The 24,032-nt window shown below is 44.8% G+C and overlaps 1 protein-coding gene and 1 long non-coding RNA gene across 2 annotated transcripts in view; both read left to right on the top strand.

Moving 5' to 3' along the window:
* The window catches only part of Mcm10 (minichromosome maintenance 10 homolog), a 40,324-nt gene extending 39,592 nt beyond the window's left edge, over positions 1 to 732 (top strand). Inside the window, exon 17 of the mRNA XM_077682331.1 lies at positions 234 to 732. Within this exon, the coding sequence (XP_077538457.1) occupies positions 234 to 308 (75 nt within the window). The 3' untranslated portion in view covers positions 309 to 732. The remainder of the gene's footprint in view (positions 1 to 233) is intronic.
* A 6,636-nt stretch (positions 733 to 7,368) lies between these two features.
* LOC144151442 (uncharacterized) lies at positions 7,369 to 20,916 on the top strand. Its single transcript, XR_013318876.1, has 3 exons — positions 7,369 to 7,711; positions 8,112 to 8,254; positions 18,279 to 20,916. It is a non-coding gene; the product is annotated as an uncharacterized LOC144151442 (long non-coding RNA).
* The last annotated feature ends 3,116 nt before the right edge of the window (positions 20,917 to 24,032 follow it).

Here is a 24,032-nt window from a genome sequence, read left to right as displayed (position 1 = left end):
GCGCGCGTGCCAGCCTTTGCAGGAGCGGTGTGAAGGGCTTGCATAACAAAATAAGGGGCGCAATATACTTATATTCAGGCACAAAGTAGCAGAGAACAAACTTGTATCTCTGCGTTCATTGTGTGCAATAAAACCATTCCTTGGTATTTCGCTGGGGCTTAGCTACTTGTACACGGCGCTGAATTCTTACTTCGAATTCAACTCTTGTCCATACACTGCTCTACGTTTTTCAGCCAAGACCAGGCCCGATGCTTGACAGTGAGAAGCTGCTTATTCGTGGAGAAGAAATGAAGTACCTCAACAACTGACGGCGGCAGATCGCATTTTTTTTTATTCTTCTTTTTCCTTGCGCACGTGAGGACAGGAAACGAGTACATGTTAGTTCGTTGAGGAATTGGCTTCACCAGTCATATTGATCATCACACATTTGCATTGAGGATTCATAACACATCTTATACATTTTCTCCTCGCTCTGCGTATGTTTGTACCATTGCTGTTGACTGTCATACATCACAATTGGGCCATCGTTTGGAGTTTATATAAGATGTGCTTGTGTATAGTCATTTTTGCACATTTTAAGGCGGTGCTCGTTGGGTCATAACATCATGCTAGGACACCCAAGAGTCACCTCTCTCGTGTTTTTATTAGTGTGGGATTTTAGCTGGGATTCTTTGTTGTGCTGGTGTGTGTGTCTCACAAAGCAATAAAGCGAGTATTCATCACAATTACATGCTTTGTCATTAATCTTAATGTGCAAATTGGCACCACTAGCTGGCAGTTGGTGGTCTTTACTGGTTGTTTTGAAGCTGCTGTGTCATAATGCACTAAGTCCTCGCACATCTCTATGGACCTACCTATGTATGAATGGGAGTGTCTGGCGTTGAATTTGACAAGCAAATTGCTCCGTAAGGTACGAGTGGGGTTAAATTTAAATTGGTCTTGCCAAGCCGACAGCGTCGAATGTTGCTGCTGGGAATGCCACCTCATTTACGTTCATCTGCGTCTAAAAATGGCACGTGAGGACTTGCAACGTGAGAAACCTGCTTACAGTGGCTGAATTTGTAAGCTGTAAGTGAGAGCACTGCATTACATCCTACAAGCCCAAATCCAACGTGCCTGTTGGGCTGCTAATGCCACCTGTAATAATATGAGCTCCGAGTTTTTGAGTATTAGTTACTGTTAGTGTTATGCACGTTTTACACGCAGCCAAACTGAAATACTGGCTACGACAATGTATTGTGTACGACACTACTTGCTTAGCATTGTTGACTTGATCACACGTGTTGTTCGGTAGAAGCACGATGCTCTCACATTTGAATACAGATTGAACCAACCTGAACAAAGAGGGGAAAAAAATCGTGACATTCTGAGTAAAATGCAAGAGGTGATGCACTCTATATGTGCCCACATCTGTGCATTCGTTATTCTCTTGCCCCTTGGAAACATTTAAAAGACTATATTATTCGGTGCGGAGCACCTTAGGACCGCACAATGTCCGTCCGCATCCGTGCGCATAGCATTTGCAATCGCAAAAAATCACAGAGGCACGGGCAGGATTCAAGCCTGTGTCTGGTAGACCAGACAGAGTTAGTGTCAGCCGTCTTACCCATTGGGCTACGACAGTGAGTTAGTAGTACCCGAGAGTCAAACGGCTTACTCCCTCGCCTGTAACGGTGCGGAGTACCTTAGGACCTCCGAATGTCCGTCTGCGTCCATCCGTGCGCACACCACCATCAAGCGAAATTCGATTTGAGCCGGGAGTTGCAGGAATTCATTTATGGAATAATCAAGGTACAACTCACGACTCAAATCGAATGACGGTCGGTGCGCAAATCGGATGTCACTCGGGGCGCAACTTGGATGTCACTTCGAGTCCCCGTACTCCGCACCCTCGCCATCATCCACGGAGTGGAAATGCTGCCATTTTTATGGAGTTACATGGACATCAGCAAGACCCAATTTGGCTTGGTGGCAAAAAGCACACAAAACTAACAATCTATATTTAATTTTTTTTCCTTTAGGCAGTGCAAATAACATTGTGTGACGTCAGCTGTACCATAAATACTTTGAAGCTCCCTGAGCTTTTCTTTTATACAAAACCCAGTTGCAGCAGTTGTTAGTTACAGCAGTGACATTTTTGTGGGGTTACAATGATGCTATGAATGTAGTTGTTGCTCTTAATGGGAACAGGGCAAAGTCAATTGTTCAAAGCAACCCCTCCTCCTCCCCCCCCCCCCCCCGCCTTTTTTATGTCCACAGCAGAAGACATCTAAATGTTCAATGAAAGACATCAGCTAAAATGCATACGATTCCCCCATTTTGCTCTATACAAAAGAAAGTCCACCAATGTTTTTGAGGGACTTGCACAACGGCAGTGCAGTAACAGTAAAGAAAGGTTAATCTTTCGAGAACCTAAAATGTGTCTAGTGAACAGTCTGATCATCATCAGCAGCAGCAGCAGCCCACTAGGCCTTTTGCAGGACGAAGGCCTCTCCAGTCGGCCTCCAACCACTCCTGTACCACGCCACTCGAGTTCATTCTTTGTTTCCGAATTTTCCAATTTCCCCCCTCCATCAAGTAATTGGCCTTCTTTTTGTAGAGCCGTCTCTTGGTATCATAGAGTTAATACTACTCTTGGTATCCACTCTGTTACCCTAATTCTCCACCGGTTGTCTGTTCATCTCACCACATGGCCAGCCCAAGTCTATCTCTTTCTTAATTTTAATTGTGATGCGTTCTACTCCAGTTTGTTCTCTGATCCATGTAGCTCGCTTGCTGTCCCTAAGTGTTACTCCTAACATGGTTCGTTCCATCTCGAATTGTCGGCCGTTCATTTTTTTCAGGGGCACACATATAAGGGGGAAGAAAGGAGCCAAAGTGGGCCAGCTCATCGCTTTCACAACCTTCAGGGGCAAAAGCTCCTGTTTCCCCTGAAAGTAGCCTGGGATCACTTCTTTTCATAGCAGCTCATGGGATTGACAAGCATGGAGATCTCCGCAACAACCGCTCGGAGTGGGTCGAAACATATGGCTTGTTGGACTTGTTGGGTTCATCATCTGTCCTAACTTCAAAGCTCTCCTAACTTTCTATCCATACTTTTTGTTTAGTCACCCCCATTGCGATATAGCTTCTGGCTGATCTGGCCTTGCAACAAAAAAAAAAAAAAAAAAGGAGCTACATCTGCGCGGCACGTTAATGGAACGGCAGGATGCACTTTCACATTCGCAGCGTGGCTAGAGGCAGTTACCAAAAACCAGTTTCGAAGTGGTGATCTGGAGTTGTGCTGGCATTAACAATATCATCATAATGGTTGATTATGACCACAGGTCTCAGTACTTCTGCTTAACCATCAAGACTGCAGGAACATTGCAAGTTAGCTCACAGGTGTTCACTTAACAAATTTGCCTCCAAGTTGTGAGAACAGCGACGTCGAATATTCCATGTTAAGGGTATGAATGAATAATGTTTACCAAATATATAAAAAAAAAAGCTGCGTTGTGGTTCTCATACACAATGCTCTCAACTATCGCAGACAACCAGTGCAGTGGTTTCCAGAGCTGCTTTTTTTTTGTTTTAATAGCCTTCTCTGCTTAAACGGAAATATTGCCTGCAGTATTTGTAAACAAATACAGCAACTTCTCTTGTCTTGATTTTGTTTTCTAAATTTACGGGCGAAACATGACCATTCTGAGAACAGACCCCTTTTCGGTCATTCTTTCACTTTCACTGTGTGGCACAAAGTTCTTTAAAAAGAAAAAAAGCCGGCCCATCGAAACTAATAGGCTTGAGATAAGTTATCTGGCACGGATACGCATGCCCTAGCTTCAACACGTGCCTCGAGCCAGCAAGCCACATGTTTATGGCCGTGTTAAAAGACAGTTGATAAATCAACGTGCGACAGCCGCCACTTCCGCCCGCCCTTCCGGAGCGGGGAAGGGAGGCTTCACTGCCGAACTTCACTGTGAGGCGGGGTGGCGGTTTGTGCGCAACGGCGTACGTACACAGCGCCCAGAACCGCTTCGCTGTCAGTGCGCTTGGCGCCAAATTCAATGAGGAGTTAATAACTTTGTTGCTCTTTTCAGCTGGTAAGAAAGTGGGCCTTTTTCACGGCGCAGCAGCCGCTGCGATGTTCGCCATTTGCGAGAAAACGGTTCGCGGCGAACCCGCCAGAAGCGGCTAGCTGACCTAGAGGAGCCGGACCGGACTCAAAAACGAGGCTTACGTCACGTGGCCTTGAGCGATCGCTCCCTGCAGCCGACGCGAAGGATATCACGTGTTTATGTGTTCTACTAATTGAGATGGTCAAGCCTGGGAATTTGCGGAGGGCATGCGGCTGCGTTGTCGTGTTATCGCTTAATTATCGCCACAGCTGCACTCCCTGTCACGCGCGTACATAATCACCGCGGAACATTGATTGATCTTATAAATTGCGCTGCATGCATGTCACGTGTTTAGTCTTATCTTCTCGTACATGGCACCTTGCAAAAGCGCAAGTAACTGTGTTTCCAATATGCTGTAACAACAAAACGATCGTTCTCGGCTTTGAAGGTCCGTCTTCCCCTTACGTTGTACAAAGCGAACGCCTTTATGAAGGTGTAAAACACGGGTGCTTTATGACTAATGAACATTTCATTCTCTTCAACAATAATAGTTTGTTCAGGCCAAGGCAGTACAGCCCTTCGCTGTCTACTTTTGAGCCCTGGCGTGATTTCTTTGGTAGATTTCCCGTTTTAGTTTGCCCCACTCTATTTAAAGCAGACATTACTTCCCACCAGCCGTCGATCTACTGTCCACGTTTGTGCTGGATCATTCCCCGCAAAGGAACGTGCGACAAATATAAACAGTTAAAATTTTCTGATTATTCTGACAAAGCTAACTTAATATGGTAGATTATTGTGTGAGTTAACGTCTTACGTAGTATTCGCTGAGCCTCAGAAACACTGAGAATCACCGCCCGCGTATCGATTAAGCAGCGTTTTTTTTTTAACTTGAGAGAAAAAAAAAAAAGAAGATACTAAAAAAGTAGTTCACGGGTGCCAAACTTCGGCACACCGGAGCATTTAAAACAGGAAATTTCAATTCCGCAGTAGCACGGCGATGGTCATTGGGAATTCTTTGGATTCATAGGCAGTGCTATAACGTAGTAGGTAAAGAAAACTGCCGAACGAATTAAGATAGGAATATAGTTAATTCATTTAGTTTTCAATAATAGTAACCGGCCACATTAACATCGAATGCAAAAGTTTGTGTGAAATAATCTCGCATAAAAAGAAATTTTATATGCGCGCGCTTCGTGTAAAATGTGGCTAATTCATCTGCCTGCTGAACGCCTGGTAAGAAAGCTCGCGCATTCATTGTGAATCCTTAATGCTACGCGCACGCCTTATCAAAGCATGCGTACGGCTTCAACTTCACAGCCATAACACGCGCGCCCACAAATGTGCGTGCGTGCGGATAAGGATGCGCGCGCATACTTATTTGTCCAACGCGCACTCCGTAGAAATAGAGAATTCGGTATATCTACAGTGCGAAAATCTTCTTGAAAGTATGGAAAAGACTGGCGACTTTGTACCTTTTATATATCGAACATTCGAACGCACGATACATAGAACAACGTGATCCGAGCGCCGTGAAGGGCGCACTGCCAAAGCTTGACAAGCGCCCTGCGTAGAAGCCGGGCGGAGCTGCAGCTTTGGCCATGGCCTCCGAGATCGCGGGGTGATCGCGGAGGCCATGCTTTGGCAGAGCGGCTTTCCGCTATCATGATAGGCGCTGTTTGGCAGCTGGTCAGGCTGAGCCTCCAACAAATCGATCGTGTTATTGCCACCTGGTCAGTTAATTTCAAAAGGCTGCCCCATAAACCGTGACCCGGGAGATCACTCAAACATACCGCTCTCCGTTCATTTTTTAGTCCCAGTAGTTTCCGGCTACAAGAGTTCTGTTTTTTTCCGCACCCTGGTCGTAATTAACTGTGTTTCCCCCCTTCTTTTTGGTAAAGACAGCCTACAGCATTGCACACTAAGCCTAACCTGTATCTTCTCTCCTAAATCATCAAAGTACTGCCGGCGATATCGACGCCATGGGCATTTGCGGCCCAGCACTGACGAGAATATTCCCAATCGAACGTTTCGATCGTTTCGTATTCTCTTCGATGTTATTTGAATTTGGTACTATCTTAGGTAATGGCCAAGATCCCGTGGATGACTGTATCGGACTTGCGTCAATGAATTTGGCACTATCTTAGTTAAGCAAATCTGCTGGGAAAGTTGGTGCATTATGATTCAAAAATTAGAGCGCGACTTGGACAACGACGGCAAAGAAGGACGACGGGACAAGCGCTCACTTGCAACTAACATTTATTGGGGGCATCGTCTTATATTTATACATGAATCATCAGGAGCATGCATGCGCACGCGCACTTCGGTACACTACATGGAACACATCAACCAGATAACATGATCAAATTGACGGTTTCAAAAATTCAAACTCGCTTCATTCAAAATAAATGTTAGTTGAGCGCTTGTCCCGTCGTCCTTCTTTGCCGTCGTTGTCCAAGTCGCGCTCTAATTTTTGAAGCACTATATATAGGTAACGGCCAAGACCCCGTGGATGACTGTATCGGACTTGCGTCAATGAATTTACTACGAATTACCAGTGTATCGAACTATCTCACATTTCTTTACAGTTCAGTAAATCCGTGTTCCACTGTATAGTGTGTGCGCCTATGTATGCACCCATGCATAAACTATGGCCTTCGAAAAACAGAGAAAACAGGCAAGCAAAACGAAGAATGAATTAGCCTCTGTACTCCTCAGCATCTTGCGCGCGCGCGAGCCCTCTTTCCAAAGACGAAGATAAGGGTCTGAGCTGCCCCCACGGAAGACGTGCTCGCGGGCTTCGTTCTCCTCAAGACGCCCGAAGGAAACACCCGAGAGCCACATGGAGACCCCTATCGTGACGTGCTCTTGGTACAACTCACCGGTGACGCCCACAATGCAGCACAAGCTGTGAGCGTGTTCGGGGCTCGCGGCGGAGAAAAAAGCCCATCTTCCGGCGAACACTCCAAGAGTGCACCATCGCCTCCTCCGTCCCGGCGCTTCCGAAGGAGACCGTCATATTGCCGCGAAGCATGCCTTGGGTTTTTTTTATTTATGTTTTGCTTTTACCGCCCGGCCGCGCCGGTCTGTGTTATCTGTGTGCCAAGGGAAGTACGTGTTCCATTCTTTATTTCTATGCCGCACGTGTTGGTTGGTTCTGGTAGGAGACCAAATTCGGCTGGTAAACCTTGAAGTCGGCGGCTTGCGCGGCTTGCATCCGACTAAAACCCGCCCGCGACCGCCGCCAAATCGGCCTAAACGCACCAAACTATGCTGGCAACGCTGTCGTTTTTGCCTCAAAACGTCTCCAACTTTGGTCTGAAAAATCGAGGGCCTTTGGCCGTGCTGACAACATTGTTTTCCGCATTTCTTGCTTGTCCGTCCGCGCGGGCCGTGCTTCTCCCTGCTTCTCCGGCACCGTTTCGACAGAACGGCCGACGGGCCTGTGCGCCTTCGTGGTTTGGAATCGCAGCTTTTACTCCAACTGAAGTTCCTAGGGTCCTACCGAGCCTCACGTCAGTCTGCGCCTCAGCTTCGACGGCGCAAAGTCGGAGACTTCGCTAGCTCGGTTTCGTGGCCGTCAACGTCGGTGGTAGCAACAAGCTCGTGAGGAGGTAAGTGTGTAGACTTGTCACACACTTTTCATACGGAGAAGAAAACACACAAGGTGATGTTGCCTTTAGTGCTCGTGGTAGAAGTGTAGGCTAATTTCAAAGTGGATAAGCTACGTGCCATTTCTTGCGAAAGCACACCCGAAACACACGCTAGTGTCGTGATGTTTTTCTTTTTTAACTTACAGGCTCATATGCGTAACTGTTGGCTAGAATCTGCTGTGGTGTCACTATGCTTACCACTAGTGGCAGTTATTACATGGAGGCTTACTACGTTAACAGCCGTAGTAAGCAGAACAAGGGTTTTAGATTGCACGCACAAATGTAAAGCAAGCAATGTTTCGGAGACATTTATTTCGTATCATGTGTCATCGAGACGCCGCTCACTGCGCTTTCGTTACAGGGGCTGATAAATTTCCACCACAGTCCCAGCATGTGTACGAGTGGCTGATCGGTGACCTGCTGCGTTTCTAAGAGCCAGACCTACCTCAAGAGACTGCTTGTCCATGCCTTGGCATACAGGGTGCCACTGTTCTCATTGCGGATGTAAGTGTTTCGCCGAATCTGTGCTCCCGATCCTGTTTTTCGTAGACAGTGCAGTGCAAGTATATTTCTGTTGAGGAGCCGCATATATATGTGGCGTGCGTGCGTGTGTGTGTGTGTGTGTGTGTGTGTGTGTGTGTGTGTGTGTGTGTGTGTGTCGATACAATTTGCACCTGTCCTCACAATTTCTGTTCTAATTTTTTTTTAAAACAGAATGGAGAATTTTCAGCGTTTGTATGCAGGAGTTGGAAGATGGAATTTATTTCACGGAATGCATGTCATGACTTATTCTGTTGGAGGGAAAGCGCAATAGAGATACTTGATGCTTTCAATGAACAAATACTGTGTAGCATGTGGTGGGCCCACTTAACACACTCACGTTTGATTCCCGACAGTTGGTGTTGAGTGTACGTAATGCAGCTGCTTCTCTTTTTCAATTGCTATAATCGCACTACAAGGGTTGCTGAGCATGGTCGTTTTATAGGTTATTGAATTGCTAAAGATTGCAATTTACTAACGTAATTGCACTTCAGCAGAAATTTTCTCAAGCAATACAAGTGTGGTTTCGAAATTCCAGGAGTCTCGTAGGTAATCAAAGAATAGGTAGCAATCGCTACTTTTCGCTAACACGGGGCACTTCTTGGCCGGTCTCACATCACTAGACGAGAATTTTTCTCGCATTGCTCATGCTATAGCCATCGTCCTGAGCCCATTTGTGTACACTGTAGAACAAGAACTAAGGCCTGCCTGCTGCATTTCCAATTGCTGCTATCTTGCTTTGTCCATATCCATTTGTTGCCCCTGGGTTTTCTTCTCTCACACCCCTCCACTGAATGGTGTCTTCTTCAGGCCTCTCGTTCCTTGGTGGCATTGTCATAGGTGTGAGCAAGCTTTCATGCGACAAAAGGTGCTTTCGAACGAGTAGGTCATGCCAAATTCTTTGATGAAAAATTAATCCTGAAAGCAATGTTTGACTTCGATCTTTACATACAGGTGCCGTCATAAGTGGAGCACGGGAGCTGCGGCCGAATTGTATCGGAGCACCGTGTAGCTGCACCGGCGGTAAATGAAAGCACGAGAACACGCATGCGCGCCTGCCGACGGCGATAGCCCATCTGTACTTCTCAAACCACTTTTTTTAACCTGGCTTCAAGCATTGTTCGCAGCATACTGGTCTCGGCGATGGCGCTGATATCGTACACACGTAAAAATATTTGAACGAAAAACTCACTACAAATTCCCGTGACAGCGCGCCGCTTCTCCGGCAGCTGGAAGTGCGCCAGAGACGCTGCCAGAATCGTCTCTGTTATCGTTGCCGAGAGCGGCACTGTGCTGCGAGCAATGCTCGAAGCCAAATTTAAAAAGGGGTTTGAGAGGTATAGATGGGCCATCGCCGTCGGCAGGCGCACATGCGTGTTTTCGTCCTTTCATTTACCGCCGGTGCAGCTACACGGCGCTCCGATACAGTTCGGCCACAGCTCCTGTGCTCCAATTACTTATGACGGTACCTGTACACAGTCACAGACTGATTTTTTAGATTGTCCAATCATTCAGACACGTCAGTGGTGCTGCCGTCCACCCTATTGTGCCAGTATATAACGACGTCTGAAACTTAATATGCTGAAGCCATTCACCATCTGATTTTTCTGACTTTTTGTTTGCCGTGACGAGAGGTTAAAATGGCAACAACCGCAGGATCCCTATTGCTGTTCGCTTTATCCTACAGCCTTCAACTAGAATTTTCATGTACCACCCTCTGCTAACCACTTTTTTTTTTACTTCATATTTTGGCCATGCAGCATATGAAGGAGGAGAAAGAGCAGGCTCAGAAGAAGTTGTCCAGTGCCAACCTCCTCTGAGCCTGCTCTTTCTCTTCCTTCACATGGAAACGTCACAAGTTACTTCGTTGGGGGCATTTACTGTGCGTTAGATATCTGCTTTTGGCATTTCTTTTTTTGCTCTGACCCTGGTTTCTACACACGATTATTACCAGTGAGATTTCGTTCTCTGTGTACATTCGTTTTTTCAACTGCTCTCACATTCCCTAGAAAGTTTGAACAATTGGTCAGCTTGTTCATTCATTTAATCTTGCATAACATATTAACTAGAGATGTGCGAACAGGAAATTTTGAACTGTGCATAAAATACAAATAGCAAAAACTGACTGGATTGAATGAATCAAATATATTCGAATACAGATATCTTTTTCATTGTTTATAGAGTTTTTAAAACAAAGTGACAAAAAAGATAACTTAGGCAGTCGTCAGGACCTGAGGCATTAGAATATTTATGTATCGCTAGGAAAATGGTACAAAAAATGGCAAGTAAACGGCAACCACATGCAGCGACGGCAAAACGTAACTCAATGGGTACAGCAAACTGGTAGTGTGGATGACGGTGACAAGCGAAAATGTTTATAACCAGGTTGCTAAGGGAGTTGACAGCAGAAGGCGACGGGCTGACGCCGCCGCTTGCTTTTTGCTGGACAGAAGCAGCCCACAAGTGAGCAGCAGTGACGAACGACGACGACGGAGGGCATTGGCGGCAGTTTGATCATTTTTTTCACTTGTTGCTGTCACTCGTGCTATCTGTTTGGTGTACCCATTGAGTTACAGTTTTCACGTCGCTGCGTGTGGTGGCCCCTTAAAAGATTAAGACAGTATGGAAAGGCAGCGGAATGAAATTTGGCACACCCTGCCGTGGAAAATGCGGTTTCCTCAACATGTTGTGACCAGAGAAATTATACAGTTGGCTACCATTAGTACAAAGTCCGCAACAAAAAAACACGAAGGCACAATAGCGCATTGCCATTGGTCCGCAAAAATCTTCTCTTCTTGGTTTTGTTTTGTTGCCTATTTGAATGTGACACAGCTTGCCGTGATAGCTCAGACTTGTGGTGAAAATCGAAGCCTGAAGCTTTCACCACGCAAACTGTTGCACGGAGCTGTGCGCAACAAAGAAGGTTGAGGGCCTCAAAAGAGAGATTCTTAGACTGGCACAAGTCTCAAGTGACCGGCTGCTTTATCAGCTATGCGCTGCCTCGGTTGTGATGGTGCCAACATTGCAGGACACGGCCGGTGTTTTGACGCTTTAAAATTTCCAATTTTATCAAGATGTGATGTTCACCTTGATGCTTTTTATTCGAAATAACTTTCAATTAATCGAAAAATTGGGTTTCAGCTTTAAATTACCAAGCAATTTCTTCTACTGAATTGAATGTAACATTGGTGGGGCAAGAGCATTGCTTCCAATTACCTGAAAATTCCAATTAGGTGATGATCAAGCGTCGACTGCATTTGAATGGCTTGCTCCAGGCATTGAAAAGAGGTTAGGTACGTTAGTGGTTGGTATGACTTTTACTTTAATGCAAGCATTCCCAGCAAGTAATAAACCTTGGTTTCTCACTCATACCACCATATTGATGGGAAACTTCTTTCCAGTTTATAAATTTTGCCCAGGTAGCATTGCTCCTCAGCCAACATTGGCTGCCAGAGTTCCACTCTTGCGCAAGGCTTTTGTGGTAGGCTTTCTTGCATGGCTTCGGCGTCGTGCCAAAAAAGCTAACACTAAAGAAAATGTCATGCAGTGAAGCTTGGAAGTCTGCATGTCATGTGGCAGAGCCAACTTTTATTTCTGTATTAATGAGCTGCAAACCTTATCTGCTCCATGAGGATAAATATATGTTATATATTAATATATATTATAATATATATTAATATATATATATTAATATATTAATAATATTAATAATAATAATATTAATATTATTAATATAATAATATTATAATATTATAATATAATATTATAATAATATAATAATATAATATTATTAATATAATAATATTAATAATAATAATATTAATAATATATATTAATATATATATATATAAAAATATGTTATAAGCAGTGAAGAGCCACTATATTCCCTGGGTACACATGGAGCATGGCTTACAAGGAGAAATAACATACAAAACGAAAGCAAGTCCTTGGTGGCTCCACAACACTGCAGGGCTCCATAGCCTCCCAGCTGAAGCTATCAGATTGCGTGGTATTCATCGGAGCTGTCTGGGGACCTCATGACTCGTGCCTCGACAGTGCACCAGGCGAACCTATCAGTTTACGTGATGTTTGTCGAAGGTATTGGAGTTACTAGCACCGTGTCTCGGTATGGAATGTGGTTCGACATCGGGTGTACTGCTAGATTCTGCACCAGCTAATGCAACATATAAATAGACATCTCATTTTTTAAAATGTTTATACCCGTGATGGACTTACTTCTTTTACCCATTTTTAACTGTAAAACTGATGCTTCACTTAATTATTCTACGTACTACTTCGAGTAAAGTGGATCAGGAAATTTGTAATGCAAGTGAAAGGTGTCGTGACCATACCACTTTTTACCTTCTGTCTTGCATGCTCATGCTCCCAGCGCTGCTGCAGCAGCAAAAAAGAAATGTAAGGAAAAACAGGAAAACACACTTTTTAAAAATGAAAAAGGGCTGGAGTTATACAGCTGTATGTCATACTCTTCCTGACTGGGATAGATTGAACAAACCTCAGAACCAACCAAATTTTAGAACTGTTCAGCTACAGAAATAATTTCTTTGCAACGCAGCTTGCTAAGGCAATCTGCTTGCCATTTCTTTTTTAGAGCGCACCTCTTAAGAGGCCAACTGCACTCAAATTTCACCTCGACCAAATTTAGTTTAATGTCTAGTAAGTACCCCCACATCAGCTGGGACACGAGTGGTAGCCCCGTGAACTGCCTCGTTAATCAGTCAGAAGCGTTTAAAAGAGCTCCACCGCAGACCACGCTGCACCTGCCGGCAGATTGCGTAAACAGCCATGACACGCCTGTGACGCTCCAGCTGACGGTGGCTTCTTCCTCTGGCCAGCCATGCAGCTAGAGAACCGGTCAAGCTCTGCTGCGAACACTTCACCCGTTTGCTGCCCCGCACGCCGTCTGGCCGCTCGCTGGATGGCTGCAATGTCATTTTAATGGCCGCGCTCTCCTCGATTTCGGTTTCAAAATCGCCGGTTTTTGCTGACCGCTTGCGGCGTCCACACGCGTATTTCAGCCGTTGTATTTTGCATCTTGCTTTCTTTTTCAGCAGACTATACGGAAATGGTGTTTTCAAGAGGTCGAAATTTTGAATGCAGTTGGCTTTAAGTGCCCGCTTGACTCCTGTGGTTTCGTGTGGCCATCGACTTTGTTGTAACCGAACGAAGAAGAGGGCACTGGAGATAAATGAGATAGAGCAAGCAGGAAGGCGGAGGAGGAAAGTAAAATGAAAGTGTGAAAGGGAGGGCAGTACGCAGAGGCCACGCGAGACATGCTCAGTGGCACCGAGGCGCTCACTTCCTGACACACGATCACTTCCTGAGACACAGCAGCTACACGCTGTCGCCGAGAAGACTGCAGTTTACACTGCGCTCCAATTTTGCATTAGGGAGTATCGTATTCTTGAGCCGTCTTTTTTTCGTTGATGATTATTCCTAGCGCAGTGTTCAGAAAAGTTTGCAGTATCCTAGTTTTGTATCATGTTTACTTTTAGCGCACCCAATGCAGATATGCTGCTACCAATAATCTCAAAATCACACACCGTAAACAGCTCACTGCAATTGAAGAACAAAACACACTTGGTCTGCTGACAGTATTCAGCACATTTATTTTGCATTCCGAGTTTTCGAATGATACTTCAGCTTTATGTGCACAGAGGGCAAAGGTATCATCAGGCTGGACTCCAATGTGCCAGTGTATTTTTCCAACAATGCTCCAACCATACACAAGAAATCACTGTTTCTGAACCAAAAGAAAAAAAAAACAAGCTATTCTTGGTTGCCCGCCGCTTTTCTTGTTTTTTTTTTTTTTTTTTGTCAGATTCATAGCTTGTTCTATTTCACCCGTTTGGAGAATGCAGAAATTTGTGGAAGCTTACCTCAGGTGTTACATACACCTGATGGAACATAGCTTGCACCACATGAAAAAGACAGTGAAAACGTGACTGTTACCAATGGCTGGTCACACATAAAGGAACGTATAAATGCGGGGCTTTCTTGAAAGAAAACTAGCAGCAAGCCACACAGTCAGCAGCAGCGGCATGACGAAAAAAAAGCGCGCTTACCAACGGAAAGACAGCGTAGCTAAATAACATGTTGTCACCAATACTTAACAAGAGATTAGGTCGAACACTGTATACAAATCTGCTTGTATGCATTTAAAATTTACCGCCAATCTACCATGCTGAAGCAACTGCTACAAGCACATTCTACAATTGCTACAAGTGCACCATGATTTGCTACAGCGGATTTCGCGTTTTTGTGGATTAATACCATGCTATTTTGGCTTTCTCTATTACCATTTCATATTTGCTTTCTTTTGAAGCTTAAAGAGTACTCAGATCGCAATAATTGTAAGTGGCCGCTAAATTTAGCGAAATGTCGATGCTGGTCTGGTAACATTGATGTAAACAAACATTCAAGATGGCGGCGCCCATGTATGCTTACGGCAATTGAGTTATCGAACTCAAATACCGCTTATTCATTAGTTACGGTCTATAGTACGCTGTTTTTGAGCTTAAGTGACGCACCCGAAGCCGGAAAAGCTTCGGAGCCTAGCGGTTCTGTACAGCTAACATGTGTAAAGTACTAACATTAGCCAGTGGAAGAGGCCGAACTGCTTACCGGCGTTGTCGCACGTCCCGTGGCTGTAACTTGGTTGCTTCATTGGGGCTCTTCGATTTACAGTCTCGGACTCGCCGTGGGTAGTCCGCGGGTAGTCCGAGGATTCCCCGAAGTCAGGGATACATGGGAAAATCGAATGCCGGACTGCTTCTCGGGGAGTCCGCGGTGAGTCCGAGATTGGAAATCGAAGAGCCCTACTGTTTGCGGTTGCGCCGTTGTTTTTATAGTACTCCTTGGATGTTCAGCCATGATTTGCAGTCAGTGTAACTTGCCTTGTGGCATCGATTTCGTTAAAAACTACGTAGAATGACCGTTACGATGTGCCGATATTCGGATCAAGAACTTGCAGTCTTGCAGTGACGATGCGATGACGATTGGATGTCTTGCGAGTAACGATTGTGCGAATCAGTCAGTGATCGAATATTATCCTCTAAACATTTAAATTTGATTAAATCTGATTTTTATGGGGTTTAAATTTGCGAATAAATTTGTGTTAACGTATGATCCCATTGGACCGCGGTAAGGCGAGGGCGACAATCGCAAAAATTGCTCACTGCATCGGTGGCGCAGCTGGTTGTGCGGACGTTCAATGGGCGTGTGTAGCGAAAATAAGAAGTTCATTAAACACTGAAAGCGTGCGTAATAGCCGAACATAATAGACAGGACGAGATTGCAATAGACGTTTGCATGTTTTGGAACATGCAGTGAGCACCTTGCTTACACATTGGTTGACTTCCCCGACCAAACGAATATGGTGCTTTTTGCTTAAGCTATCACGTATTACTTCACATGGAGTAACCTGGAATGCTATACTCGTACACTGCAGGGTTTCGTTACGTTCCAATGTCCATGCAATTCATCCAGTACCAGCACCCCACTGTCACTCAGCTGAATGCTGGGAGTGCCACATTTTATCAGAAAATGTGATGTGTACCTGACTATATAAAAATTTTCCTGTATCCACAGTACAAACGTCAGGAGTTCCTCCACCACAATTTCATCTGGCTAGTCTTACCTTCGGGTGGTGTTGCAGTTGCCAAGGCCAAAATGCATTGGCTAGGAAGCTATACACAAGTTTATGTATCTGGCCTATGCCACTAGTGCATATATATACAACATATGCTGGCACACATATATACATGCACCAGCATATATGCTTACAGAATGCAATGCATGCCGGATGAGAAAAATTTGTTTACCTAATGTGAATCGATGTGGTAGCGCTCGAACAGTCACTGAGCACTGCTTAGGGCATGTGTAGCATGCTAAGCACTGCTTAGTGACTGTTACTTATCTTGCTTTGTGCAACTAGTTGAGACACTATTCTGGGTTTAACACTTCATGATGACCTTGGCATTGTTTACTCTGCGAAGTTCTAAAAGCGTGATAATGAGCACTAATATCAGCTGAATTACATGGCCTCTCTCCCTGAAACTATTGGAAGGTGATAAAGGCGATACGCTGCCCTACCCCCAGACGATAAGGCCATGTAAGCTGGATCCTGACTATATATACCCTAGCCTCCTCCTCTTACTGCCGTCTCTGTGCAGTTACTGCACTCTCCATTGGTTCTCGCAGCAACTGCTGTACCTAGCATACCCGACGCCCCTGGGCATTGCCTAGAAAAGCTCGTTTGCTCACTTAACATTCTTTCGCTCTGTGAACTTTTGTTATGCCCTGGATGCGGTCTAACAGAAGGGAAAATGTTTGGGCATGTTGGTTCATACTCTCACGAGAAACGTAGCGCAGTAAAAACAGAATAAGTCGAGGACCGGACAAGTGCAAGGTTTCAACAAATGCTTTATTGCAGGGCCAGCACATAAGACATCTGGCTCGTAAGAGGAGAAAAGAAAAAATAAATAAACAACAAAATATGAGATAAAACCCGCCACATGCCGCCTACACTAGGAAATCAAGCTCTGGCTTTGATAAAGCCACAGACAGTCTACGGACACACTGATCACCAGAACATGCTATCTCACTTGCTTCCACAAGTTTCTCGTCAGCCCAGAGCAGTGGTAATGCAAAACAATTGTCTGGTCGTACATGGGATAACAAAGGTTTCCCGATACACACATTTTACAATGGGCAGCCAGGTGGCTGTTAGTGGGATCAATGTCTTGTTCACAGCCCCGAATAGGCTTTTGGGCTTGTGCAGGTTAACCTGCCTAACGCGTGTGCAAAAACCGGTCTGCTCTAAGCTGGTACGCTGTGGGCATCATGCTGTCTACAAAATTTCACTCTCATGTGGCAGCGACTATACTGGCCAAACAAGCAGATATTTGAATGTCCATTTAAGAGTACAAGAATAAAGTAAGCAGCGTTGCTACTGACGGACAGCGGGCTGCCCATTGTAAAAAGTGTGTATCGGGATACCTGTGTTATCCCCTGCACGACGAGATGATTGCTTTGCATTACCACCAGTCTGGACTGACGAAAGAACTTGTGGAAGCAGCTGAGATGGCATGTTCCGGTGATCAAAGCATCAATAGACCATCTGTGGCTTTACGAAAGCTAGAGATTTATTTCTTGGCGTAGGTGGCGCGTGGTGGTTTTTGTCTCATCTTTCGTTGTTCGTTTTGATGTTTTCCTTTCTTTCTCTCCTATTATGAGCCAGGTGTTTTTATAAGCACAGGTCCTGCAATAAAGCATTTGTCGAAAGTTAGCTCTTGCCCCGGCCTCACCTTGTCCTTTGTTTCTACTGCACTGTGTTTTCTGTGTGGTCTAACATTGTTACTCTTTTTTTCTGTCTTGCAAGTCACTTTTTTGTTCCATGCCCATTGACCCCACACTTTGACAAAATGACAGATGCGATTCGATAAGGTAGGGCACCTACCAAGCTTGGGCTAAAATTTATCCGTACTACTTGCATCACTACACGCCGTCAAAGCCGCCACTGACTCGGGGCAGGAGCCGCACCCCGCTAAGGAGAGGGTGGGGAACAATGAGCGGGATCGCAACTGTGCTTACAAGAAGATGTGGACCTCACTAATGTAAGAAAGTCATGAAGTAGTGCAGCTTCTTATGTGCGACAGTTATGAACTAGTAGAATGCCACTGTTTCTGTTCCACATCATCATTCCTTCCCTCGGGTCTTGCCATCCTTGTCATGCTGGCCATGCCATCCAGCAAGATAAAGAGAACACACCTCCCTTCCAAAGGGGCAATGTTATGTCACCCATGCCTCATTGACATGAAGCCTCCATTAAGGAGTGCATGTGTGTTTGCTTATGCATACGTGAAATCGCAGTGTGCCCTGCAATCCTTTAAAAGGAGAAATTGATTTTTTCCCCCTGCAATCCCTTGTCTAACTCTCACTGCACATTTTTTTTTTCTTTTGCCAGCAGGGAGCCACAAGCCAGGTAGCAACAAACTTGGTGCAGATTGGTACCACTGGTGTTGTGTCCCTGGAGCGAGTCAAGAACTTCTGTTCGTGGTCAGCGGGGTAGAGTGTCTCATCTGTTTGAGCGGTGGACTGGAGCCATGGCACTTGCAGAGCAACAAGAAGAAAGCGATTGTTGTGGAGCAATTCAGTGACATTTTGTTGCTCATGCCCTGCCAAAGGGCACAAAGAAAAGTTTTACGAAGAGTTACTGACACTGCTAAACTTTTTTCTTAGCGTGTACATATGACAGTACTTAGTGGTGCCTTGCATCATTCAGCACTGAATTTTATCATTTTGGCTCTGAAAGAATTTCTATCTCTGTTATAAGAAATTTTAAGTTTACATTGCTGTCAGCACATATATTTAATGAAGCTTGCTTTCTTTTCCGTACAGCAGTTAAAATTTGTAGGTTAATGCACGGAAGCCATACTTGAGCTGTAATGCATACCATAGTTGCAGACTATCGGCTAATTAAACCAGTTGGTGCATTAATGTTGTCTAAGACTTTGCGCACGAAGGCAATTTTGTTTGCCTTCATAAGAAAAACGGCTGCTCTAGAAATGCAAACCTCGTGCAACTGTTTTAATGACAGCGGCGGAGTGAGGAATGTGGTTAAAAAACAATTGAGAAGGGGTTTATGAAAAACAGTTTTGCTCCGACCAACTTTATATACAGTGACCTCCCATGCTCGCCGATGCCAAGTGTTTTTTTTCTCCTTGTTTGGCCTTTTTTAGTTCTTTCCTATGCCAGTGCACCAGCTTGTGCTGCTTGTGATCCCCATTGAAGCATTGTGAGCTATTTGTCCGCCTGTTGTCAATGGTATTTCACCTCCTCCTCAGTTTGTTGCACTTATTATAGGCTCATTGACACTGCGGCAAGTACACCTGTGGGCTCGACAGTGTGCTTCAGTGAATCGCTTTCTAAATGCGAAAATATTACTTGCTATGTTGCGAAACGCTTGCACCCGGTCGGTGTGCACAGAATGCACATTCAGATATTGTCTGCAAAAAGCGTCCACAACAGCTGACAATTTCCTAATGCATTCCTAACATTCCACGTCACAGAATGGTGCGCACATCCATGGCATTCCATGGATGGTTGTTCCATGGCGTGGACCAGAAAGAAATAAACAAGAAGCACTTGGTGTGCACTGTTGCATATACTGCTGCAGAAAAAGAAACATTTGGCACTTGGTCAATTCCGATTTCCTTGCAACACGCTCCGCAAGACGTGCAACACCAAAATAAATGTGCTTCAAATAAATTGCTCCCGCAATCTTTGTTGGCCCTCTGCTTCAGTCGAGGCAGTGCCGCAGCAGCATGGATAGTGACTCTGTAATAAGTGGCTGCACCGAGTGCACTGTCGGGATTGTAGGCTATAGGCGGCATTGGCGGAACGCTCGACAACAAACCAAGCCATAAAAGACGCTGTCGCGCTCTCATCCTGTTAGAATATGATGAGATCCTGTGCAATTTTCTTGCGTTGCACTTTGACTCAACCCGATGGTTTACTGAGCAAGGCCAGCAGCGGCATGACAAAAGCATTTTCTTTTTGTTTGGTTCTTATCGCTTTGGTATACGGGCGTGGCTCAAAAAGATATCACGAAGATAACTATGTGTACGGTTCTCATCGCCGGTCCTGACCAGGTCCAACTCTCGTATACCCAACTTTGCCATTTGTAGGGCTGGCGAGCCACCTTGAGGACGGTGCTACACGAGTGGCACAGTTTATGTGAAAGAGCCGCAGCCCCTGAAGAAGCCTGGATCAACTAGTGCTCCTGCAGCTGGAAAATTGTTATGCTCCCGCGCAAGAATGACAGCATTTCCGTGCTTTAAATGGCCAATTTGGAAATGCTTTGCACAAACTTAAGCGTTCCTGTCAAATTTCGCATGTGCGCAAATGACTGTCACGCCTAAAGAAAGCTTCTCCGTGTAGAGCCAAGGTCGGTAAAGGTTATGAATGTTTGAATGAATGGGAATGCTCAAAAATTAATGGTAGTCGAGCCAGACAGTGTGGTACCCGTGTGGTTTAGTTGTATACGTTGACTTTTCCATTGGTGAGAGTCAGGTCTGGACGAGCCATTGTATTTTAGGTGCTGACCGGTGATATACATACTAACTAGAACGGTCGGTTGTTATTGGTACAGCCACTACATTTCGTGCCAACAGTCACTGTGAGCAAAGTGAAGCTGGTGAGGTTGGAGATTATTTAGCACCACCTGATGGAGTGCGCCGTCCCTACCCAGCAATTTTCAGCACGCTGGCCCTCATTGTCGCCGGCTGCCATGGGAAGGTCGCTATCTATGAAGCCAGCCTGGTTTTAGCCGCAGCGCAGTAAAAAAAACAGCGCAGAAGGAAAGATTCTTTCATTCATCCTCCTCACTAACCATACACATAACCCACATGGATTATATGTGTATTGTTGTTGAAGTGCAGTTGCAGCATGCCAGGATTTAATTTTGAATGGGTACGTGTTTGCCTCTCATGGCCATTGCTATTCTTTCTGGTGCCTATAGTTTTGTTTTGTACACCTCATTGTAACCACACAAATGGCGTGTACAGTGCATTTGTGTAAATAAAATTTATTTACAAGTGCGATTCTTTCTTGTGTTGCATCTTTTCAATATAGTTTGTATCTACTTGTCCAAGTGTCAGTCCTACGAGTAACCTTCACCGCCAGGTCCTGCCTAACAGATCAAAATGAAAATATGGCAGCAAAGCAAGCCATCAAACCTGCTTTATTTTTCACGAAGTGCATACAGAAAATTTTCACTGAAGAACTGTCTGTTGGGCTGTGTACAGTAGCTGGTCGGAAAGGCCTCCATGGAAGTATTACAAATTGAAGGAGCTCCCATTCGTAACATGATTGGGACAACAACTCGACCGAAATGTTTACAGAGGTGGCACAACTTTGCACTGCTACAAAGAGCGTTGCCTACCTGCCTGCTATTTTTGTCGGAAAAGGCAATATCTGGTGTACACCATGGTTTGCTCACTGTTGAAAACAATACCCCAAATTCTGAAAGGCTGCAATAAAATAAAACTGGCCTGTCAAAGCAGCACTAAATTTTTGAGTCTTAATATTATAAAATCTGAAAGTAAAGGTCCTATATTGGTCTATGTAATTGAGCAACCCCGACAGCTGAAACTTATACCCTTTTTGTGTGTGTAGGAGGTGGGGGCTTTGTTCAACTTGTGTGCCGAAGCTGCACATGCACCTTGAAGCACACCATATTGGGGGCTATGGATCAATTTTGACTACTTGGGGACCTTGAAATGTGCAGCAAAATCTCTACACACAGGTTTTCTTTTTCGCCTCTACCAGAAAAATGGCTACCATGGCTGGGATTGAACCCACATCTTCGATCATGGCAGTGAAACATCCTAGCCGCTGGGCCGTTACAGTGGGTAGGACATAATGGTTTTAATTTAAACTGGATCTATTTCTTGTTAGCAGAAACGTAATTTAAAACAGAACAAAAAGTGCTTTTGGTAATTTTTGCTTGCATCAATAACCTGCTAAGGTTCCCTACAGAACGCACAGCTCCTTAAGTTGTGTCAAGCTATAGAACGCATGGCAGATCCTGAAGACGTTTTTCAGAAGATTGCAAAATAGAGACCCACGATTAAGGCAAATGTGTTATCCAAACTTATATGGACCGAGCTTTCAAAATGTAAGTAGTGAGAAAATGCGATACCCTGGAACACATGAACGCAATAGCCTAGAAACTTCCAACAGCACCTCTAAAGTGAGTGACCTAGTGTAAGTTATGCTGTGTTTTTCCTATTTTGATTATGCCTCAGGCAGGGCCACATTTAGTCAGCAAAGCCAGCTTGCAAATGTGACGTCCGGCTGGATATCACAGGTGTCACGCATGTATACCTCAGTTAACGCTATTTTGCTACTATATAGAGCAAATGGCAGATTTATTCTGTACGCTTCTTCTATCCGAAGTGCAATTTTATCGTTCGAGGTATTCAAAATTTATGAACAGAGCTATAAAAGTTTGCTCTGCCATACAACATGCAATCCTTCAAGCTTCACCACAACGAACGCCTGTTTGGGTCGGCTTTTCTGCACGACGACTAAGCCTTGCAAGAAAGCCTAATGCAAGCAACACCTTGAGCAAAGCCAGAGTGGCAACTCTGGTGTACAGTAACTGAAGTGGAATGTTACCTGTGCAAAGTTAATAAGCCAGAAAGAAGTGTTTGGCCAATGGGATAGCATAAACAAGAAATTGAGTTATTACTTGTTGGCTATGCCTCAGTAGCATACTGGTCCTAGTAGGCATGCATAGCAAGGGCCTTATTTCAATGACTGGAGGGGCTAGAGCCCGTCAAATATACTTCTATTCAGAGCACGTTGAAGAACCCACATGTCTCCAAGAAAATGTGTGCCAAACTTTTTTCACTAATCCACTGTCTCTTATTCACCTTTTTTTTTTTTTGTACCATTTCTAAATCAGTGCACAAACTCTACATGTCAGGTTGTGATTAACCAATTTATCTTTTGTCTCTCTTTGAGCTCTTCTTCCAAAGCTGTAAACACGCTAAAGCAATGATATTCAGTCGAACATATTTTATTCCATCTGCAGTCACCTTTTCTATTCGTGTGATTTGCGGTACAAAATTTGATATTTGTACACCCCTGCAAAAAGGTGTATCGCAGGAGTAGTAAATCTAATTTCTTTGGAGGAATTGAAAGTTTTTTTTTTTTCCCCAATCTGAAGCGGCGCGCAAAGCATGCTTTTTCTGTAAATTACATACCCTCCATTATAGAAAAAAAGAATTTGGCAGTCGTTTGACTTCAGTGTGTGAGTAGTAGCGCTTGAGCGGGGGAAGCACAGTTTGCTTATCGTTCTGATTTTTTTTTTTTTTGTTCAGACTGACGAGTGTGATATTGAGCATTGATATCAGTTGAAATACTTTGCCTGTCCACCCGTGAGACTATTTAGCTTGCAGAGCCAATGCACTGCACGAATACGAGGCAATAAAGCCGCAAAGGCCGGAACGCGGATATATAGATATTGTAAGAAAACTAAGCTTGAGCTCCCCGCTTCTCACAGTCGGCGGCTGTCCTCTTTGCTGTCTCAGTAAATTGACCACTGGCTGTGCTCAGCTCTCTTTTCCCAAACCTTCACGCCTCTACTCCAGTTAAGACGAACTCCATGAATAGGATGAACAACACTTTTGCTTGCTTGTAACATCCACAACGCAAAAACCTCAGCTTAAAACAAATTTCTGGTAATACATATCTTTACGGTTTCCTCGAGTTTGTCTTCATGAGCGTCTACTGTATATATGCTCTACCCTGCTCTCCTTAATGTCGTTCTCTGTGTATCCTGTGCAGCTACAGCCCTTACTAAGTGGGCCCAGATGGCACCCGCTTGTCTCTAGCGTGTGTGAATGAGACGCAGCATAAGTTGCTCTTCCTTTGGTTTTAAGTGCGAATGCACTTCTTAAGCGAGCCTGAATCGTCCGCCGCCGTAGTCCGCATAGCAACAGCTGCGGGTGCGCGCGCTCCTCGTCTTCCCTAGCAACGGGGGGAGATGGGCGCGCGCTGCCTGGCCAGGAGTGGGGGATTGGCCAGGAATCGGGCGTGAGAAGGGCTAATGCACCCGCTTAAAGGAGTACTGACACGAAATTTCAAAGCTGAGATCCGCTCTAGCAATCAAGTACAACGACAACACAAATAGGTGTCTGTGAATAAATGC

This window comes from Haemaphysalis longicornis, unplaced genomic scaffold (genome assembly GCF_048455015.1).
Source record: "Haemaphysalis longicornis isolate Haplotype H1 unplaced genomic scaffold, Haemaphysalis longicornis Haplotype H1 scaffold_9, whole genome shotgun sequence".
Taxonomy (NCBI): domain Eukaryota; kingdom Metazoa; phylum Arthropoda; class Arachnida; order Ixodida; family Ixodidae; genus Haemaphysalis; species Haemaphysalis longicornis.
The sequence above is the reverse complement of the archived record's forward strand: the minus strand, read 5'-3'. Positions and strand labels throughout refer to the sequence as shown.